Consider the following 20,000-nt stretch of genomic DNA (forward strand, 5'->3'; position numbering starts at 1 on the left):
TGTGCGTGTGTTGTGTTGTGTGTGTGTGTGTGTGTTGTGTGTGTGTGTGGTGTGGTGTGTGTGTTGTGTGTGCGTGTGTTGTGTGTGTGTGTGTGTGTTGTGTGTGTGTGCGTGTGTTGTGTTGTGTGTGTGTGTGTGTGTGTGTGTGTTGTGTGTGTGTGTGTGTGTGTTGTGTGTGTGTGTGTGTTGTGTGTGCGTGTGTTGTGTTGTGTGTGTGTGTGTTGTGTGTGTGTGTGTTGTGTGTGTGTGTGTGTTGTGTGTGCGTGTGTTGTGTGTGCGTGTGTTGTGTTGTGTGTGTGTGTGTGTGTTGTGTGTGTGTGTGTGTGTGTGCGTGTGTTGTGTGGTGTGGTGTGTGTGTTGTGTGTGCGTGTGTTGTGTGCGTGTGTTGTGTGTGTGTGTGTGTGTTGTGTGCGTGTGCGTGTGTTGTGTTGTGTGTGTGTGTGTGTGTGTGTGTTGTGTGTGTGTGTGTTGTGTGTGTGTGTGTGTGTGTGTTGTGTGTGTGTGTGTGTGCGTGTGTTGTGTGGTGTGGTGTGTGTGTTGTGTGTGCGTGTGTTGTGTGCGTGTGTTGTGTGTGTGTGTGTGTGTTGTGTGTGTGTGCGTGTGTTGTGTTGTGTGTGTGTGTGTGTGTTGTGTGTGTGTGTGTGTGTGTGTGTGTGTGTGTGTTGTGTGTGCGTGTGTTGTGTGTGCGTGTGTTGTGTTGTGTGTGTGTGTGGTGTGGTGTGTGTGTGTGTGTTGTGTGTGCGTGTGTTGTGTGTGCGTGTGTTGTGTGTGTGTTGTGTGTGTGTGTGCGTGTGTTGTGTGTGTGTGTGATGAATATTAACTACATTTCAGATGGTGGAGCCCATCGAGCTGTATTGGAAGTGCGGCCTGGCGAACCCTCACACCAGCCACTGCCTGGGCAGTGGTCAGATTATGATCAGCTGCATGGGAGACCCGTCCGGTAACGCCAAAGGTTAGGCCATATCGCAAACCCTGCACGCCACCGCCCCTTTTGTTTGCTGAGAGGCAAATGGGACTCCAAAAGCCCATGGGTCAGGCCGGTCTTTGAGTTTAACTGCTCATCTTCACTCAGGTGGTTTTGTTCTTCTGGATGGTGAGACGTTCGAGGTGATCAGTAACTGGGAGCACCAAGGCGAGGCGGCGCCGTTCGGCTACGACTTTTGGTACCAGCCTCGGCACAATGTGATGATCAGCACCGAGTGGGGAGCGCCCAAAGCTCTGGTTAACGGTTTTAATCCAGCTCATGTCCAAGAAGGTGAGTAAGAGGAAGAGTCTGAACCTCCTCCCAGTGTCCCTCTTTGCTTCTTTCGTGTCCGTCTGTTCTGGACCCGGCTCTGGTCCCAGTAATCCTTATCAATATAAGTATCCATCAGCTGAGCCGCTTTGGGTTCTTGTTGTGTTGCAGGGCTCTATGGCAGCGCCCTGAATATCTGGGACTGGACCACCCACAAGAAGCTGCAGAGGCTTGATCTAGGAGAAGAGGGCGCCATTCCACTGGAGGTCCGGTTCCTCCATGAGCCGAGTGCCGCTGAGGGCTACGTGGGCTGTGCACTGAATTCAACCGTCTTCAGATTCTACAAAACGGCAGTGAGTGTGTGGTTCTGTTAAAGATGATCAGCTGATCTCTGCAGGCAATAAACGAGGAAGACGAGTTGGAAAAGCAAACTGTGGTGAACATTCAGCAGGTTTGAAGGTTAGACAGGTGCGACTCACCTGTGCTCCGGCACCAGCTGCTGGAACCACCCACCTCAGACAGCCGATGTTAGCATGCTAGCTGTTAGCGTGTTAGCATGCTGAAGCTAACATGCTTTCTGTGTCTCAGGAGGGGGACTGGGCCGCAGAGAAGGTCATCAGCATTCCTAGTAAGAAGGTGGAGGGATGGATGTTGCCCGAGATGCCAGGTGAGTGCAGTCATTTCCCTTTGATTGCAGTCTTTCACCTGTCTGACCACATCACCTGTCTGTCTGCGCAGGTCTCATCACAGACATCCTGATCTCACTGGATGACCGTTATCTGTACTTCAGTAACTGGCTGCATGGTGACATCAGACAATATGACATCACAGACCGCAGAAACCCACGGCTCGTCGGCCAGGTGTGGTTTTATCACCCTGTCGGGTGATGTCACTGAATATGTGGATCGTTAGCACAAGACCGCTTATCTGTCTGTCTCTTCCAGGTGTTCTTGGGAGGAAGCATTGTCAGGGACGGACCCATCAGAGTCCTGGAGGACCCAGAGAACCAGGAGCAGCCCCACCCCTGCATCATAAAGGTATCACAAAGCAGAGAGGCAGGAAGCAGCACACCTGTCGCTCTGTAGAAGAACCGGTGTCTTCTTAGCCCCTGATAGAGTAACCATGGTTACACGATAACCCCAGGAGGGGGTACAGGTGTAGACTGCACCTGCAGAGACATAAATGGATTTAAATGTTCCTCATGCTGTACATCCGTCCCAACTGTTCTGTGTCTCACCTGTGTCCATCTCAGGGGAAGCGTATCGCTGGAAGTCCTCAGATGCTGCAGCTCAGTCTGGACGGGCGGCGCCTCTACACGACCACGTCTCTGTACAGCGGCTGGGACAAACAGTTTTACCCCGACATGATCAGGTGCGATCCTTGACCCCACAGGGGTTCCACCTCAGTCCACCTGGACCTATTTCATGACTCACAGGATGCTGCTGTGGTGCTCATGTGTGCACATGCTTATTACTGTGTCTGTGCTCAGGGAGGGATCAGTGATGATGCAGATCAATGTGGACACTGTGGATGGCGGTCTGGCCCTGAATGAGGACTTCCTGGTGGATTTTGGTAAAGAGCCCGACGGTCCGGTTCTGGCCCACGAGCTGCGGTACCCCGGCGGAGACTGTACCTCCGACATCTGGCTGTGAAGCCATGATCATCCTGAGCCTCAGAGTCCAAACACATTTGAGAACAGCTCAGGCAGGAGTCTGATCTCCATGTAACTTCTGGTGTCACCATCACGCATTAGAATAACTTTGTTGTCCATCACATCGGCCGCAGGAAAAAAAACATAAGATAAGATAAGATTAGATAGAACTTTATTAATCCCTCGGGTGGGTTCCTCTGGGAAATTCGATTTCCAAAAAAGCACAGCACCGACAGAAGTTACAGAGTTATACACACACACATATATATAAATACAGAGACAATATAAATAAAATATACGAAGGGGATAAATAGAATAAATAGGAATAAAAATAAAAATACAAGTGAATTGCACATTTCAAGTATTGAGTCTATTGCACCGTTGACTATTTACAAAAGTATTGCACAAAAGGTATTGCACAGTGAGGTGAAGAGGCACTACAGCTTAGTTGTTCCCCCCTCCTTTGTCCTCCTGTTTCCCCTCCCTCTCCCCTGCAGAGAGGAGTTAAACAGTCTGATGGCGTGTGGGACAAAGGAGTTTTTAAGTCTGTTAGTTCTTGTCTTGGGGAGAAGCAACCTGTCACTGAACAGACTCTTCTGATTGTTTATGGCCGTGTGCAGAGGATGCCCAGCATTGTTCATAATGTCCATCAGTTTCTTTAATGTCCTTTTCTCTGCCACTGTCACCAGAGTGTCCAGCTTCATGCCGACCACAGAGCTAGCCCTCCTGATCAGTTTCTCCAGCCTGGATGAGTCCTTCTTTGGAGGAATTGAGCCTCAGCAGATGTGTCCATGTTTTGTTCATTATTCCAAAGCTTCCTCACTGAGTCTCCATCCAGCCTGGGAAGAGCAGGTTAAAGGGCCATTACGCTTTATTCCACACTGCCATGTGTTTCAGGTCAACTTTGAACTTCCAAATTCAGGTGAAGCGCCACCCTCACGTCCTCCCTGCAGGTACAGCGCTCTGCTCACGCTGTTGAAAGCCAGCAGGACGGAAAATGCAGAATGCTCCTTAAATCGTTCCGGCTCAGGGGAAACTCCCAGAGTTTTACAGACTTCATCTTCACAACATCCGCCTTTCCCCGCTCGCTCTATTCCTACCTCATGAATCAGATCAGTGATTCAATCAACTGATCGATCAAACAGTGTCAGTCGAGGTATGCGCACAAACACCAGCAGGGATAGCTCTGAGGTACCCCTGAGCAAGGTACCAATAAAGTATACATTATTATTATTATTGTTATTATTATTATCATTATTATCATTATCGCGTGTTGAAGAAGAGCTGGATCACAGCAGCTTGTTTTTGTAATGCTCCTTTCAGCCACTAGAGGCTCCACTACCAGGTTAAACTCACCTGCTCTTCTCCTGTCTGAGAGAAAATTCAACTCAGTAAACAAAAATCAGATCAAAGGCTTTTCTTGTTGAATCAATGACGTCTGTAAAATGTTCTTTAATGTTCACACGCCAGCTGAAATTAAAACTTTATCACAAAGATGCTGCGGCTTGTTTTTCTGTCTCAGCTTTGCTTTGCTGTTTGCAGATTATCTGTCTGTCAATTGATCGTCTCATCTGAGCACCAGCAGCTGCTGTAAACTTTTAGTTTCTCCTCTCTGTGATAAACTGCTGATAAATATGAGAGCTGACACTCTGATCACCTGTGAGACGCCAGAACACTCGGTGAAATAGATTGATTGTACACCCTATGGCCAGTGGGGGGCGCTGGTAGGGCCAACTGGACCTCAGCACCACTGTAACCTTTAAGCACTCCTTTGCACGCACACACACACACACACACAGCAGTGTACGGGTTTAACTTCACTGCAGTGAATGGCTGAGTGCAAAACGAGTTCACCTGAGAATCTTCAGGTGAGCCTGAGGAGCTGAGGACTGGAAGAAGAGACGGGGACTGCGAAACATCGAGGCTCACACCTTTTCATCTGAGCGGAGATGAAACAGCTTTGTGCTGCTGTGTGATGTTCATGAAAACATTTGAAGCTCTCTGAATAATAATTTAATTTTTTTTTTTTTTTTTTGCCTGTCCCGTTTGGCTCTTTTGCATCAGAATTATTGTCTAAAGGCAAAGAAAGATGCCCAACGGATTTACTTTACCAACTGGACCGTCCCAGCCTTGCCGTAATGGTCCATTTTATTGTTTATTTTATTTTCACTTGCTGAATACGGGACAGACTTGACTGGGGGAAAGAAGGGGAGAAAGAAAGAGGGAAAGAGAAACAGCTGAGAAGAGGGACGGGGGAGAAGGGCAAAAAACAAAAACCAACAGAATGAGCAGAGAAAAAAAAATGCATATATCAATCACCTGGATCACCTGCTGAGAAAGAAAAAAGAAAACAAGCAGAAGAGAACAAGAGTAATAGAATAAACAACATCACAATGATATATGGGAATATGACAGTAAATACTAAATATTAAACATTATTGTGCAGCACATAAGATCAACAGAACACAGTGTGCTTTGAGGTAGGAGCCAAAAAGGGTGTAGTTTGTGGGTGTGATCACCCGTGTGTACACCTGTGAGCATGGACGCGCTTGTTTTTAAAAGGTTCCTTCATGTAATGATCTGCTAGAGGGTGTGGGGGGGCCACAGCCCCATCCTCCAGGGCTTGAAGCAGGTGTGGAGGAGATCAAAACTCCAGACATCCAGAGGCCCCCAGAACACAAGAGACCAAGGAAGACCAACAGAGGGGCAGCCGCGCCACTGTCCCAGAAAGAGCTGAGGAGAGTCCCAGATGAGGGCTCACTCAGCAGCCGCCAAGGAGTGAGCCGGTGTGTACCTGGACGCCCATCCCCGGACACAAAGAACCACCAACGCACCGATGTCTGAGGGAGTCCGCCACTGGCAGGGGAAGTGGTGGTAGGGGGAGATAGGCCTCCAAACCTTGGAGGGCCTGAGATGTCCCCAGAGAGGTGGCGCCTGACACCCAACCTGACATATAGACACAGACATACAGGCACACACAGATACAAACATCCATTCCCACCCTCATGCTCTCATATGCACTTACTCCACACTCAACCAACGTGGAGACAGACATAAAGAGACGCTGTACACACGATCACACTCCCCAAGCGTACTCTACGAACCGGGTCTAGGTACCCTTGCCCCTGGAGGGGGGAACTGCACCCAGACCCAGGTGGTGTTTAAATTTTTTAACAGAGCGGAGGAGGCGGAGTCTTTGACGTCAGTTACATGTTGAAACAGGGGCGATTCTAGGATCAGAGCTTTGGGGGTGCTGAGCACCCAGAGAGCTGCCCAGCCAGGCAAGATAAACCCCGTCTCTGTCAGTCCCTGCATCCTTAAACGTTGTCCCGAGTTCTCTCTGAATGTCTCCTTGGTGCATTTAAACCCCTGTTCCTCCCTGTCCTCATCGTCTGTTGTCTTCGTCTCCATTATCAGTCATCATAATTTTACCATCTCTGTGCAAGTCTGCAAATTTCTTTATTAAATCATAAGATTCTTAAATTCATCAAGTCTCTCTGTGCCTGGGTCCTCGTCACAAAACATGACATCACTGTTTTGTACATTTGAACACAATTTAATCCACATTTGTGAAAGAAAAGAAAAACACTTTTTTGAAAAGTCTGTAACAAAACCATCAAATCTGATAAAGGTTATTTAAATGCTGCTAAAGAAGAATGGATTGGAATAGAAAAATATATATGCTAACCTGAATTACTGGGAGAATAATGAATGATGCTCATAGTGAGTAAGAAGTAAACTGAGTGCATTTTTTGGACAGAGATTCACTTTTAAAGTGTGTGTGTAATATAATACAGACACATAAAAAACACTCCCAAAACAGAATAAATTATTACAAAATATTAATAAAAACTATAAAAATAGAGGCAACTTTGCCTGTGGTAGAATGAATAAAATGTATGAAAAAATCTTTACTGCAGATACTAATTTTACTAATTTAATAAGACTAATTTTGTGTTGTAAGATTTATGACTTTCATGCTTTCATAGTGGTGCTTGGGACAGCTTGACCTTTTATCAGGTGGTCCACACTGTAACAAGTGTGAGAAACACTGATAAGTGTCTGTGTGCTTTTGGAAAACATTTAAAGCTGCTGTACAGAATCTTTGAAACAAGCTTAAAACACTTTTAGAAACAGAGCACCTGCTTCTCTTTACAGCTGCTCACTCCACCAGGGCTGTTTGGCTCTTTCTGATAGTGAACACATGTGATGCACGTACTGCAGCAGTCATGCAGACAACTGGACGGTCCAAAGGTTGGCCGACCTGTTACTGGCTGAGGTTTTAGCAGAGCTGTGGCTGAACCACATACAAATATATCATGAATTTCAATCTCCCCGATCAATGATAATGTTATGTTGGGATGTTGTTAAAGAGGCTCAAAGTGTTTCAGCCCAGTTTGTTTAGCAGATTCTGTTTAGTAGCTTTAATACAGGGAGGACACAACTTCCAGACTGTGAGTAAAATCAGGTTTTTCTCTTTGTCAGTTTCACAGTTTCTGCCTGTCACTGCTCCCTGTCTGTTTGCTTACCTGGTTCTTCCTGACCTTGTACTTTCTCCTCACGTTCCCTCTTTGGACTGACAATCGAACACAAATAGATTCAATTAGATGAAAAATTACATTAATATGAAAAAAATACTTTTAAGATCACTAATGAAAAAGTCCTCTCTCAGTGTACTTTAAACCAAAAGGCAAATAACCAAACCACACGAACATCTAATAAAAGATATAAATATTGAAACAGATCCAACATTATTCTTGATTGAGGGATCATTTGATTTTACACTTTTACCTGAATGTGGCTCTTTTTTTTGAAAAAAGACTTCCTTATATCCATTATGAACCTGGCTGTCTGCACACACACACACACACACACACACACACACACACACACACACACACACACACACACACACACACACACACACACACACACACAACAGGAGTTATAAGGTTAATGGGCATCCAGTCAGTTAGTATCCATTTCAAACAGGACAGTGGTAACAACAGCAGGCTACAGACAATTTTAAGTTTTAGGTTTTAAACAGGCTGTATACATTTCAATGGGAGCAACAGGACGGTCAAATGTTGCTGATTTTACTACAGAGCAGGACGGATTGTAGGGCAGCAAACATCGCCGAAAAACACATTTCCAACACTGCAGGTTACCTGGTGTAATGTTTTTCAGCTAAAAAGAAACATGTTCTGACTCCTACCAACTATATAAAGAGTAACTGAAGGTTAAATGCAGCTAATATGTCCTGTTTTAAGCCAGGCACTTACGCCTCCGCTCCGCTGCGTCTCAGCCACCATCGCTCTGGCAGCAACGGCGCTAGAGCCAGAGCAGGGGAGAGCTGGAACAAACCATTTTATCTATATTTTTGTTGTTAAAATGTAACGTCTCAAACAAGTACAGTACTGTATGCTTTTTATATTTTTAGTAGTGTGTCACACAAACAGCAAATATTGTCAAAAAAAAAAAGAAATCTTTGGGGGTGCTTTGATTCATTTTGGGGGTGCTTAAGCACCCCCAAAATGCTTAAGGTGCTTAAGCACCCCCAAAAATGGGCTAAAATCGGCCCTGTGTTGAAATGACCCTGCTGGGGGGATTTCTGTGATGGTTTGAGGCGCTGCAATGGCCGTTCACCGCCTCAGGGGGCGCTGCTCAGACACGGTGAGAGAACCGAGGAGCGCAGAGGAAGAAGAGAAGCAGCGGCTGAGACGATGGCCGGACTCTATCAATGGACCCGAGCTGGACTTAAAACATAATTTCACGCGCACTGAGCCATCACCAGGTAAGAAGAGCTTACCTGGGAACACCTGGACATGTTAGCACACCGGCTGGGCTCACCTGTCCCCGCACCGCTACTAATGTTAGCTTAGCACGGAGCTTTAAAAGGGGACTGCGCGCAGGCAGCAACAGTTGGCCTGCTAATGCTAAGCTAAGCTAGGCTAATAGGCTGCAGCTAATAGAGCCGCTCGGTCAGCTGACTAACGGCCTGGTGACGGTCAGCTGACTAGAGGACCAAAGCAAATATGGGGAACAGCGGCCTCAGAGCTAGAATAGGGTCACTGGGACAGCTGACGGTCAGCCATCAAATGGCCTGTTAGTTTAATGCCAGGCTAACAGCTGATTTCTGGTCCCGATGACCTCTGACCCCGGGAGGTCACGCCTGTACAGCTCAAGTGGTCTGAGGTGGGGCTACAAAGATAAACGTGTGGGTGTTTTGAAGGTGTCTCACCTGACTTGAAACCAGTTCAACGCACTCAGGTTGCCCCTATCAGGCCCCTGACGTCATCAGTCACAGGGGCGTGGTTATCAAACTGAGCGGACAGGGGTTGTCAAACTTACAACACACACACCTGTCCTGGTGACTCACTCCGCTTTTTTATTATTTCTTCTCTGTAAATCACCTGTTAATGATTGATCACGTGCAGACTTCGCCCCTCATGTGAATGCCTGGCCAGATTTATTGATGATGTGAGGAGCGCACCTCCCAGGGATCAGGGACACAAACCACACCCACCCCAGCATCACACCTGCTGTGTGACTGAGCTTGTTTTATAGAGGGCAGTCTCTCTGATCAATAACTGATTATTTGATATGGCTGAAGCTCAGAGACTTGCTCAGGTGCGCTCTCACCTGTAACTGTTTCAGACAGTCTCTCTCCTCGGCTGTGACGTGAGCGAGCTGCACGCTTCCTGTGGTCGGCGAGTGTAGACGTAGACAGAAAATAGTTCCTCCTGCTCAGAGGAAGGTTTGTTATGTCTTTGTTGAGCAGCAGAGCAGTGATTGATTGATCCTGATTGGGATCTGTTTTACTCTGACGCTGAAAAGCAAAGATCTGCAAATTAGCACTTCCTGTTTCGTAATGCATGATCGATCAGCAGATTGATCAGTTGATGATGTTGTCTGATGGTTGTGAACATGCCGTCATTCCTGTGACCGGTGCCTAGCTCGCCACACAACCCCCCCTCGCCGCTGACTCATTGACCAATCAGCTAAACTGACAACACACAGCCTGACCTTTGACCTCTCTGTCTTTCAGTGCCAGAGGGTGGAGCTAACTGGCAGCCATGATGGAGGATGCTGAGCTGGATCTTTCCCCCGCCCACTCGGATCAGAACAGCCCCTCGCCCTCCATCTCCTCCTCGCCCTCGCTGTCTCTTCCCTCCACGCCGTCCTCTTCCTGCGGCCCCCCACAGGCTACTACCCCTCCCCTGGGCGTGATCAACGAGGGAGTGGCTGAGCTCAGCCTGGTGATTGATGCCGAGGTAGCCCAGCGGGCGTGTCAGGAAGTGCTGCAGAAGGTGAAGCTGCGTCAGGTGGATTCCGACAGCACCTTATCACAGAGCGAGGAGGGACCAGATGCGCCGCCGTCCGACCCAGAGGGCCCGGCGCCAGGCTCAGTCAAGAGCGCGCGGCGGCGGCAGAGACACAACCCCTCCAAACAGTCGTGGCTGCTGCGCCTGTTCGAGTCCAAGCTGTTTGACGTCTCCATGGCGATCTCCTACCTGCACAACTCTAAGGAGCCTGGCGTGCAGGCCTACATCGGTAACCGCCTGTTCAGCTTCCCGCACGAGGAGGTCGACTTCTACCTGCCGCAGCTGCTCAACATGTACATCCACATGGACGAGGACGTCGGTGACGCCATCAAACCCTATGTGGTGGGTGTGGCCAGGCGTTACGGGGCGTTTGTTGGTGGATGGTAACGGTGTCGTTTGGTTTCTAAGCTTCTCTGAGCGTCTCCTACTGAGTCAGGTGACCACCAGGTGGGGTGTAGCGTTAACCAAATCTTGTCCTAAACTCAGAGCTGCCAGTGCTCCGAGTGCAGTGAGCATCGAAACTGCGGGACAGACTGAGTGCTGTACCTTAGATTACTGTACCTTAGATTACTGTACATTAGATTACTGTACTTTAGATTACCGTACATTTGATTACTGTACCCCTTGGGGCGATCGTGGCTCAAGAGTTGGGAGTTCGTCTTGTAATCGGAAGGTTGCCGGTTCGAGCCCCGGCTCGGACAGTCTCGGTCGTTGTGTCCTTGGGCAAGACACTTCACCCGTTGCCTACTGGTGGTGGTCAGAGGGCCCGGTGGCGCCAGTGTCCGGCAGCCTCGCCTCTGTCAGTGCGCCCCAGGGTGGCTGTGGCTACAATGTAGCTGCCATCACCAGTGTGTGAATGTGATGTGTGTGAATGTGTGGATGACTGGATATGTAAAGCGCTATATAAATACAGGCCATTTACCATTTACCATTTAGATTACCGTACATCAGATTACCGTACATCAGATTACCGTACATTAGATTACCGTACATTAGATTACTGTACCTTAGATTACCGTACCTTAGATTACCGTACCTTAGATTACCGTACCTTAGATTACTGTACCTTAGATTACCGTACATTAGATTACCGTACATTAGATTACCGTACATTTGATTACCGTACATTAGATTACCGTACCTTAGATTACCGTACTTTAGATTACCGTACATTTGATTACCGTACATTAGATTACTGTACCTTAGATTACTGTACTTTAGATTACTGTACTTTAGATTACTGTACATTCGATTACCGTACCTTAGATTACCGTACCTTAGATTACCGTACCTTAGATTACCGTACCTTAGATTACCGTACCTTAGATTACTGTACATTAGGGTTACGTGAGATGACTTGTTTTCGTGTCAGTTCTGGTAGACCTGAGGCGCCCCACAGCATGGAGGCGTTCAGCCTCTGCGCCGATGGCCAGGTGACGCTCTGACTGTGGACCAGAACCTGAACGGCACCTGTACCTCACGTTACTGATCACTCACGTTATCAATGCTGTCGATAGATTCTGTATTCCTGCATGGAGGAAACCACGCAGCGTGTTCAGACCAAACATGGCATTTCACCCGTGGAAGGAGGCGGGACCATGTCCATGAAGGCAGGAAATTGTTAAAGTGCTACCCAATCGTTACAGCTGATCACCTGTAGTCAGAAACGGAGGTGGTGCCGAGTGCTGCCGTGTGATTCGCTCTAGGCAGACAGACCAGAAAAGTAAATCTTTAAATCTGAACTCCGAGGTGAAACTTGCCGTTTTGTCTGAACACGCAATCAGAGCAGGGGTTAAAGGTCGATCAGCTGACTGCTTCCTGTGTCCTGCAGGTGCATCGTTGCAGGCAGAGCATCTCCTTCAGCCTGCAGTGTGCCTGGTTGCTCGGCGCTTACTCGTCCGACATGCACATTTCCACGCAGCGCCACTCCCGGGGAACCAAGCTGAGGAAGCTCATCCTGTCCGACGAACTGAAGCCCGCCGGGCCACGGGTCCGCAGGGACCCCCTCGCCCTGACGCCGTTCTGTCCCGCGGCGCCGCCCACCGTCAGCCCCGGGCCCCTGGGAGGAGATCACAGCCTATCGCCCACAAAGAGGACGCATCAACGCTCCAAGTCGGACGCCACGGTCAGCATCAGCCTGAGCAGCAACCTGAAGAGGACGGCGAGCAATCCGAAGGTGGAAACCAGCCAAGACGAGGTAACAGCCCGCCCTTGGAGGGTGCAGTTAACCCACCAAGGGAGTTTTCCCAGAACACCCTGGCTGCCGATCACTCGCCGCAGCTGGTGGTTCTTTATCTATCAACCGGCTTTTACCGGGTTTTTGATCAGGTTTTGAAGTGAAACGAGTCAGGTGATCGTGCCCTGTGGGAGGTATCTGCAGGTCAGAGTTCATTTGTTCAAACAAATTTCAGCTCTTAACCTCCTATGACCCAAAGTCTCTCATGGCGTGCATTTTTAATCCCTCTTTGCTATTTGAGCTGATTGGGACCCGACAAATGTAGAAGCAAAGAATGATCTTTTTACCCTCCGAGAGCAAAATGTAGCATTGTGGTCTAGACAACCCAAAATGTCCACAGATGTGGACCCAGGTCCTAGGAGGTTTCAACAAACAGGAAGCACTCCATCACTGGCCAATCAATGAGCAGATTAGAGACCGGGGCTCCATGTGGCCGAGGACCTGGAGCCAATCGATGTGAAACATCTGGAATCATCCAAACAAACAAACATCCGATCAGTTCAATTCAGCTTTATTTATATAAGAACAGAACCACAGACGCCTCGCAGTGCTTTGTGATGACAAGGATGATGAGGGAGGTTACTCCGTGGAAACATGGCAGCCTGCAGTGTGTCTGCACATGGTGAACATTCAGTTTAAGAGATGAGGTGACGCACCAGGGCGACTCAGGGTGCGGTCTGTTAGACACCAGTGGCGGTACGGATGCTGTCTCCGCCCACTTTTACTGTAACGGTGAGGCAGCCACAGGCGTTTAACACCAGCTGAGCTCAGGTTGTAGCTCGTGCGTGTAAAGTGATAAAGGCTCGTCACGGGCCCAGGCAGCGCCGATTTCTGAACGCATCAGGCCGCTGAAGGTTAAACCTCCAGGACAGGTGAGCTTAGAGCGAGCACACCTGTACATGACTCTGACCTCCCGTCCTCTGACCCTCAGGACTGCAGCTCCAGCTCCGACAGTCTGGAGTTCGATTCCCGTCCCGTAAGTTCAGCTGCTTCCTGTTCTGAGCTCCAGGTGCATTGTGGGAAATGAAGTGTGTGGGCTCCTATTCTGGTTCTGGTTCAGTCACAGACGTGTGCTCAAGCAATGACACGTGAGCGTCACGTCTGCGGACTCGGGCTGTACTCCAATCGGGATCTGATCGTCCTCGTGATTCCATCGTTTGTGTGTCAGGTTTGTCTCCACTCACTGCCAGTACTCGGATACACTGATACTTGGATACAGAAAAGGTTTGCTCACAGATGTGAACAGTCTGAGACTTTTGTGAAACTTTGATGTTAACGGAGAGACAGAACGTAAAAGCACGCATCCGTCCTCGGTGGAGAACGCCTTGGTCAGCTGGCTCATATCTCCGGAGGATTCTGGGCTCCTCTCTGCAGAAACTCTGTAGGAGCTTCAGCTCCCTCTACAGAGTTCCTGCAGGGCGGAGGTTGGCAGCTCGGACTCCGCGTGACCCTGATGTGCTTCTTTCTTAGCCCCTGCTTTGTTTTGGGACCTTTCTTCAGCCGTGCTCAGGTTTTCCCGTGTGTGGTCCCATCTGTCGGCTCAGATTTTCCCCCGCCGTGCCTGACGGTGGGGTCGGTCTTTACTGGGTCATGCTCTTTGGGTTTGGGTTTAGAAGCTTTCAGCTGCCTTCAGATCATTGACAGGCTCCTCCCACCGATGGTCTCGTGTCCCCTTCAGGCTGCGATCATGTGACCCACTGTGATCTGTGGGAGGCGGGCTGGTTATAAGGATCAGTTTGTAACTTTTGTGTTTTTCTGGGTTTTGTTGGTCAATTTTGTGTCTCCGTTAAAACAAAAGTGCCCTAAAAACGAGACTGTTCACTTCAGCGAGCAGACTGAACACTTGAGGCGGGGTCAGGTGATTGTGACCTCGGCCTTCATGTTTGAGCTCGCTCGCTTTATCTGAACCTGACACACAAACATCAAACCTTCACCTCTCTCTCTCTCGCTCTGAGTTGGTCTGCTGTGACAGGCAGAGCCGTAAGCCCCTCCCCCTCGCCCTCTGACTGTGTGTGTCTCGCCTGCAGCCGGTGCGCCTGGCCCCTCAGAGGGAGTTCATCAAGTCTCTGATGGGCATCGGGAAGCGTCTCGCCACGCTGCCCACCAAAGAGCAGAAGACGCAGCGTTTGATCTCCGAGCTGTCGCTGCTCAACCACAAGCTGCCGGCCCGCGTATGGCTGCCGACCTCCGCCTTCGACCACCACGTGGTGCGAGTGCCGCACACTCAGGCCGTGGTGCTCAACTCTAAAGACAAGGTGAGAGTTCACAGCGCCGCCCGCGGAAGGCTGACCGCCGGCGGCAGCCCAGGTGAAACGCCTGTCAGATAACGTCCTGTTACCCATGACCTCATCAGTCATGTGACCTATATCCTCCCCTCAGGCGCCGTACCTGATCTATGTGGAGGTTCTGGAGTGTGAGAACTTTGAGACGTCCAGCGTTCCCATTCGGATCCCAGAGAACCGGATCAGGAGCACGCGTTCTGTGGAGAACCTGCCAGACTGCGGCATGACGCCGGAACAGCGAGCCGGCAGCTTCTCGGTCGTTCCGAACTATGACAACGACGACGAGGCGTGGTCCGTGGACGACATCGGAGAGCTGCAGGTGGAGGTGAGCATGTGATGTCATAGCCCGGTAGTGAGGTGGTTCCAGAACATGCTGCGACGCAGACGGAGGTGAGGTCTGTGTGATGGCACCGTTACCTGTTATTTGACCTTTGACCTCAGACGCTGTCATGTCACAGCTTCATTAATGATCAGTGAAAAACACGAGTCAGAGCACGCTGCTGCACGCCACACACAACGGTAATAAAGATGGCCGTCACCTTTCTGGGGCGGCATGCGGAAGCTCTCGCCGTCGTCTTGTTCAGCCGCAGCTCTTTCTCTGACACTGTTAGGAATCTGGGTGTGCTACTTGACAGCTCATTTAAACTTGATAAACAAGTGTCTGCTGTCATCAGATCCAGTTTTTACCAACTTCGCCTTATTTCTAAGGCCAAACACTACATCCCGCACAATGACCTGGAAAAGCTCATCCATGCCTTTGTAACGTCAAGGCTAGATTATTGTAATTCACTTTATTTTGGTCTCCACTCTACCCTTCTACATAGATTACAGACAGTCCAGAATGCCGCTGCACGCATTCTAACTAAAACTAAGAAGTTTGCTCACATCACTCCCGTCCTTGCTGATCTGCACTGGTTGCCTGTGAAATTTCGTATTCAATTTAAAATTCTGTTGTTTACTTTTAAAATTACTAATAACACAGGACCAAGCTATCTTAAGGAACTCTTAAACTCATATGCTCCTGCGAGGGCTTTAAGATCTTCCTCACAGTCATTGTTGGTTCAGCCCAGATCTCGTTTGAAGTCTAGAGGTGATCGAGCGTTTGCTCTAGCTGCACCTGAGCTGTGGAACAATCTCCCGATTGGCATCCGGGCGTCTGACTCCATTCAATCTTTTAAATCACGGCTTAAAACATATCTGTTTGAACTTGCTTTTTCTACCAGTTAAATCCTGGCCTTGTTTGCAGTGAGTTATTCTATTAATTTTTCTGTTTGTCTTGCGTTGTCTATGTTCTCTATCACTGTGTTTGATGGTACAGCTTTACTTTGCTATAGCTATGTGCTATAGTTTACTCTTATTAGTGGTTTTTACCTGTGAACATAATTCCACACTTATATGACTCTGATGTTATAGTGTTAATTGTTTTATTCTTTTATTCTTTTATGTAAAGCACTTTGGCATGCCCTTGGCTTTTAAATGTGCTCTATAAATAAAGATTGTTGTTGTTGTTGTTGTTGATCCCAGTACTCGAAGGTTAGCAGCTCAGTCTGCAGAGCAGTTTCCTCGTGGAGACACTGACCACTCCTCCTTCTGTCCCCCCCCCACCCACACACCCACTCTTCATGCTCCTCCCCCTGCAGCTCCCGGAGACTCACACCAACAGCTGTGATAACATCAGCCAGTTCTCGGTGGACAGCATCACCAGCCTGGAGAGCAAAGAGCCCGTGTTCATCGCCGCCGGAGACATCAGGTCAGAGTACACACGGTACTCACACGTACAGAAATATGTTTCCCTCAGTTTACCTGACTCAGACGCAGCGCACCGAGTTAGTACAGCTGCAGGAATGATGCTGTGTGTTTCAGGCGGCGTCTCTCAGAGCAGCTCGCCCAGGCCCCCACCACCTTCAAACGGGACCCTGAGGACCCGTCGGCGGTGGCGTTGAAGGAGCCGTGGGAGGAGAAAGTCAGGTGGGTGCGTCCTAAGGTTTACTGAGCGCGTGCAGTGTGCTCTGGAGATGGTGTTGGTGACGATGACTCCCCGTGCGTCTCCTACAGGAGGATCAGGGAGGGCTCTCCGTACGGACACCTGCCCACCTGGAGGCTCCTGTCTGTCATTGTAAAGTGTGGAGACGACCTGCGGCAGGAGCTGCTCGCTTTCCAGGTGCTGCGGCAGCTGCAGGTAACACCACCTCATCACACGACCTCACACCTGTCCCTCCACCCTTCTTCTTCTCATCATCTCCTCTCTGTGTCATGTGACGGCGCCGCGGACGGCGCGTGCAGTCGATCTGGGAGCAGGAGCGCGTGCCGCTGTGGATCAAGCCGTATAAGATCCTGGTGCTGTCGGCGGACAGCGGCATGATCGAGCCCGTGGTGAACGCCGTGTCACTGCACCAGGTGAAGAAGCAGAGTCAGCTGTCGCTGCTCGACTACTTCCTGCAGGAGCACGGCGCGCCCACCACCGAGGCCTTTCTCACGGCGCAGAGGAACTTTGTGCAGAGCTGCGCCGGCTACAGCCTCATCTGCTACCTGCTGCAGGTCAAAGACAGGTGAGTCTGTGACATCTTCGCGCCTGTGTACGCTGTCCAAGCGCCGCGCTAAATGTGCTCCTCCCTTCTCACAGGCACAACGGGAACATCCTGCTGGACGCCGAAGGCCACATCATCCACATCGACTTCGGCTTCATCCTGTCCAGCTCGCCCAGAAACCTCGGCTTTGAGACGTCCGCCTTCAAGCTAACCGCGGAGTTTGTGGACGTGAGTACAGCCAGGGGGCGGGGCTTCCTGTTAGAGGAGGAGGGCTGAGGGAGGCTTCAGTGGGAGGTTTGAGCCCTTGGTGTGATATGTCAGGTTGTTTTTAACCCCGAGCCTCGTCTGTCAGGTGATGGGCGGGCCTGATGGCGACATGTTTAACTACTACAAGATGCTGATGCTCCAGGGCCTGATCGCAGCCAGGAAGCACATGGAGCGCGTGCTGCAGATTGTGGAGATCATGCAGCAAGGTGAGTTGCCACAGCTCCTCCTGGTGGCGGTTCCCTGCCCCACAGCACTAACTCCACCCTCTGTGCCCCCAGGCTCCCAGCTGCCCTGCTTCCACGGCTCGAGCACCATGCGCGCCCTGAAGGAGCGCTTCCACATGAGCCTGACGGAGGAGCAGCTGCAGCTGCTCATCGATCAGCTGGTGGACGGCTCCATGAGGTCGCTCACCACCAAACTTTACGACGGCTTCCAGTACCTCACCAACGGCATCATGTGACCGCTGTACAGACTGAGGAGCTCTTACGGCTCCGCCCCCCTCCTTTATTTTATTCCAGGTTCTTTTTGTTGTCTCGTCTTCTCCAGGAGTTCAGCTTCCTCTTCGTCTCGTTATGTTTGTCCTCTTCGGTTTTCGTTTTTTTTTCTCTTCCATATGTGGACTGATTGGTTGCTCCCGGGACTCTGAGCCAATGAGAGAGCAGCCCACTTTTAGTTGTGACCTGTGAACTGTGATCAGAGTGGCGCCGTTTCCTGTTTTACCTGTGACGGAGTTTCTTTGAGCCAATTAAAACCAGTCGCTGTTCACCTTTAGCTCCGCCTCCTCTGATCTGATCACATGGTTTCCTTTACTTTGTTTCTGCACACAGTGAGCTGACATCATCCTGTCATATTTCCTCCTACATCAGCTGCTACAGAGAGAGATTTTCAGATCAAAGCAGGAAGTTGTCTGGATTTTAGAAATAAAAGTTTCAGATTTTCTTTGAAGGTGTTTTATTTTTCTGACTCGTACACAAAGGTGGAGAACGTTTATTCAACAGAATCCACAGGTTTGATGCGTGACCTCAGCTGGTGTTCCTGTGGGAATCTACACAACTTCATCCACCCCCAGCAGGTTCTCGAGCTCAGAGTCGACCTGATGGGTCTGAGGTCTGATTTGATTTAAACTTCAGTTTTGGTCTTTAAGAGTCCGTAACGATCAGTGGTTGATTATTCTGACTGTAGAGCAACTGCAGAAATCTTTGATTAATAATTAGTGATCAATCTGTGTGTGTGTGAGAGAACGAACACTTGGACTGTGAGTGTAAAGTGTTTTGTAGCGTTCCACATTCACACAGGATGTGCAGCAGTGTTCAGTCAGAGCTCAGGTCGGTGAAAACTGCACGCACGCACGCGCACGCACGCACGCACACACACACACACACACACACTCGGGATTTAATCTTTTTTGATCCACTTCAACTCTGAGTCTGAGTTGCCGTGGTAACAGATTCTGAACTCCTGCTGGCTACCAGGTGTTCTCTGACTCCTCCCCTCCTGCTGCACCTGAAACAGCTGACTGACTCAGTGATTGATTATCAGCTCAGATCGGTAGTCTCCATCTGTAATCTGATTACATTTAGGGCATCATCACTTTCAATCACTGCAGTCGGATCAGCGATCGTTGCTGCTCCCCGATCGCAGCTTTTCTGTGACAGGAACCTTCATCCGGTCCAACACAGCAGACCTGATCAATCTATCACAGATTCGCTCCGTCCTGTCGCGTCGATTTAAAATCAAATCAGCTTCACGGAGTCGACGTTTATCCTTCGGCGTTGACGAAGCTCATTCAGGACGTTCTGAAAGCGGCTCCATTCATAAAAACAGCCTCCTCGAATAAAAACATTAAAATAGGTTCAATAGGCCTCAATTTAATTTAAAAATGACATCACAAAGCACAGGGCGAGGGGCGGGGCTAACACCTAGACAGGTCACCAGTTTGTACCTCCTCTTTTCCTTCACCGCGATGACGTTTTGATTGAAGGAAGAAGGAGAGCCCTGCACTGAGACGTGAACGACCTGAAGCTCGTCTCCAGTGTAACCATGTGACGCCATGATGAAACTACAATGTGCAGAAAATGAACTACAAAACATGGCCGCCGCGTGCGCTAACCCCGCTGTTTGATCGAGGTCATGACGGCAGACGTGGCTGCGTGTCTCTTATAAACCACAGCACGTGGTTAGATCAACAACATTACAATAACGCGCCCTGTTTATTAAACAAGGCGAGTAAAGAGAATCCAGCTTCTTTCCCTCTGTTTCCCTGCAGGGATCCAGAGGAGGATTTCAGTGAGTGCAGTAAAATCCTCCGTCCTCGCTGATCCCAGCTTACACAGAGCCATAAACACCCTTTGATCAGATCATATAGATCATAATCTTGAGCTCACACAGCGTTCTTCACGCAGCAACAGGAAGTAGTTTTTATTCCATTTATTCGTGGGTCGCTATGAATTATGGGACGTGTTTTCTCCTCCGCTTTC

General features: G+C 49.5%; 2 protein-coding genes across 7 annotated transcripts in view; both read left to right on the plus strand.

Annotated features, from left to right (window-relative positions):
* selenbp1 (selenium binding protein 1) overlaps nucleotides 1–4,382 on the plus strand; it is an 11,691-nt gene extending 7,309 nt beyond the window's left edge. For 3 of the 4 annotated variants that reach the window (XM_085424071.1, XM_085424074.1, XM_085424070.1), the window contains 8 exons: nucleotides 832–952; nucleotides 1,073–1,255; nucleotides 1,406–1,587; nucleotides 1,823–1,901; nucleotides 1,973–2,094; nucleotides 2,179–2,271; nucleotides 2,487–2,605; nucleotides 2,724–4,382. In XM_085424071.1, the coding sequence (XP_085280197.1) occupies nucleotides 832–952; nucleotides 1,073–1,255; nucleotides 1,406–1,587; nucleotides 1,823–1,901; nucleotides 1,973–2,094; nucleotides 2,179–2,271; nucleotides 2,487–2,605; nucleotides 2,724–2,886 (1,062 nt within the window). In that variant the 3' untranslated portion in view covers nucleotides 2,887–4,382. The remainder of the gene's footprint in view (nucleotides 1–831; nucleotides 953–1,072; nucleotides 1,256–1,405; nucleotides 1,588–1,822; nucleotides 1,902–1,972; nucleotides 2,095–2,178; nucleotides 2,272–2,486; nucleotides 2,606–2,723) is intronic. The other variant, XM_085424073.1, reaches the window with a different exon arrangement.
* A 4,168-nt stretch (nucleotides 4,383–8,550) lies between these two features.
* pi4kb (phosphatidylinositol 4-kinase, catalytic, beta) lies at nucleotides 8,551–18,468 on the plus strand. Of its 3 annotated transcripts, XM_085424077.1 has the most exons (13): nucleotides 8,551–8,679; nucleotides 9,934–10,552; nucleotides 12,042–12,407; nucleotides 13,378–13,422; nucleotides 14,474–14,701; nucleotides 14,826–15,053; nucleotides 16,369–16,478; nucleotides 16,592–16,696; nucleotides 16,784–16,907; nucleotides 17,012–17,277; nucleotides 17,352–17,484; nucleotides 17,609–17,729; nucleotides 17,802–18,468. In XM_085424077.1, the coding sequence occupies exons 2-13, from the start codon at nucleotides 9,962–9,964 to the stop codon at nucleotides 17,981–17,983; spliced, it is 2,499 nt and encodes an 832-aa protein (XP_085280203.1). In that variant the 5' UTR covers nucleotides 8,551–8,679; nucleotides 9,934–9,961; the 3' UTR covers nucleotides 17,984–18,468. The 3 variants fall into 3 exon arrangements, with proteins under 3 accessions (XP_085280203.1, XP_085280202.1, XP_085280204.1); XM_085424076.1 differs by having other exon boundaries at nucleotides 17,609–18,468; XM_085424078.1 differs by lacking the exon at nucleotides 13,378–13,422.
* Nucleotides 18,469–20,000: the final 1,532 nt, after the last annotated feature.

The sequence above is a fragment of the Rhamphochromis longiceps genome, linkage group LG11 (genome assembly GCF_057381845.1).
Source record: "Rhamphochromis longiceps isolate RC_006_pf linkage group LG11, R_longiceps_female_GT1.1, whole genome shotgun sequence".
Classification (NCBI taxonomy): domain Eukaryota; kingdom Metazoa; phylum Chordata; class Actinopteri; order Cichliformes; family Cichlidae; genus Rhamphochromis; species Rhamphochromis longiceps.

What these genes read in the sequence shown, in the direction of transcription:
- pi4kb (XM_085424076.1), top strand. Translation starts at nt 9,962, where the DNA reads ATGATGGAGGATGCTGAGCTGGATCTTTCCCCCGCCCACTCGGATCAG. An exon ending in TCGGAGAGCTGCAGGTGGAG is followed by an intron (nt 15,054 to 16,368) that starts GTGAGCATGTGA and finishes CTCCCCCTGCAG; the next exon opens with CTCCCGGAGACTCACACCAA. An exon ending in AGGTGCTGCGGCAGCTGCAG is followed by an intron (nt 16,908 to 17,011) that starts GTAACACCACCT and finishes CGGCGCGTGCAG; the next exon opens with TCGATCTGGGAGCAGGAGCG.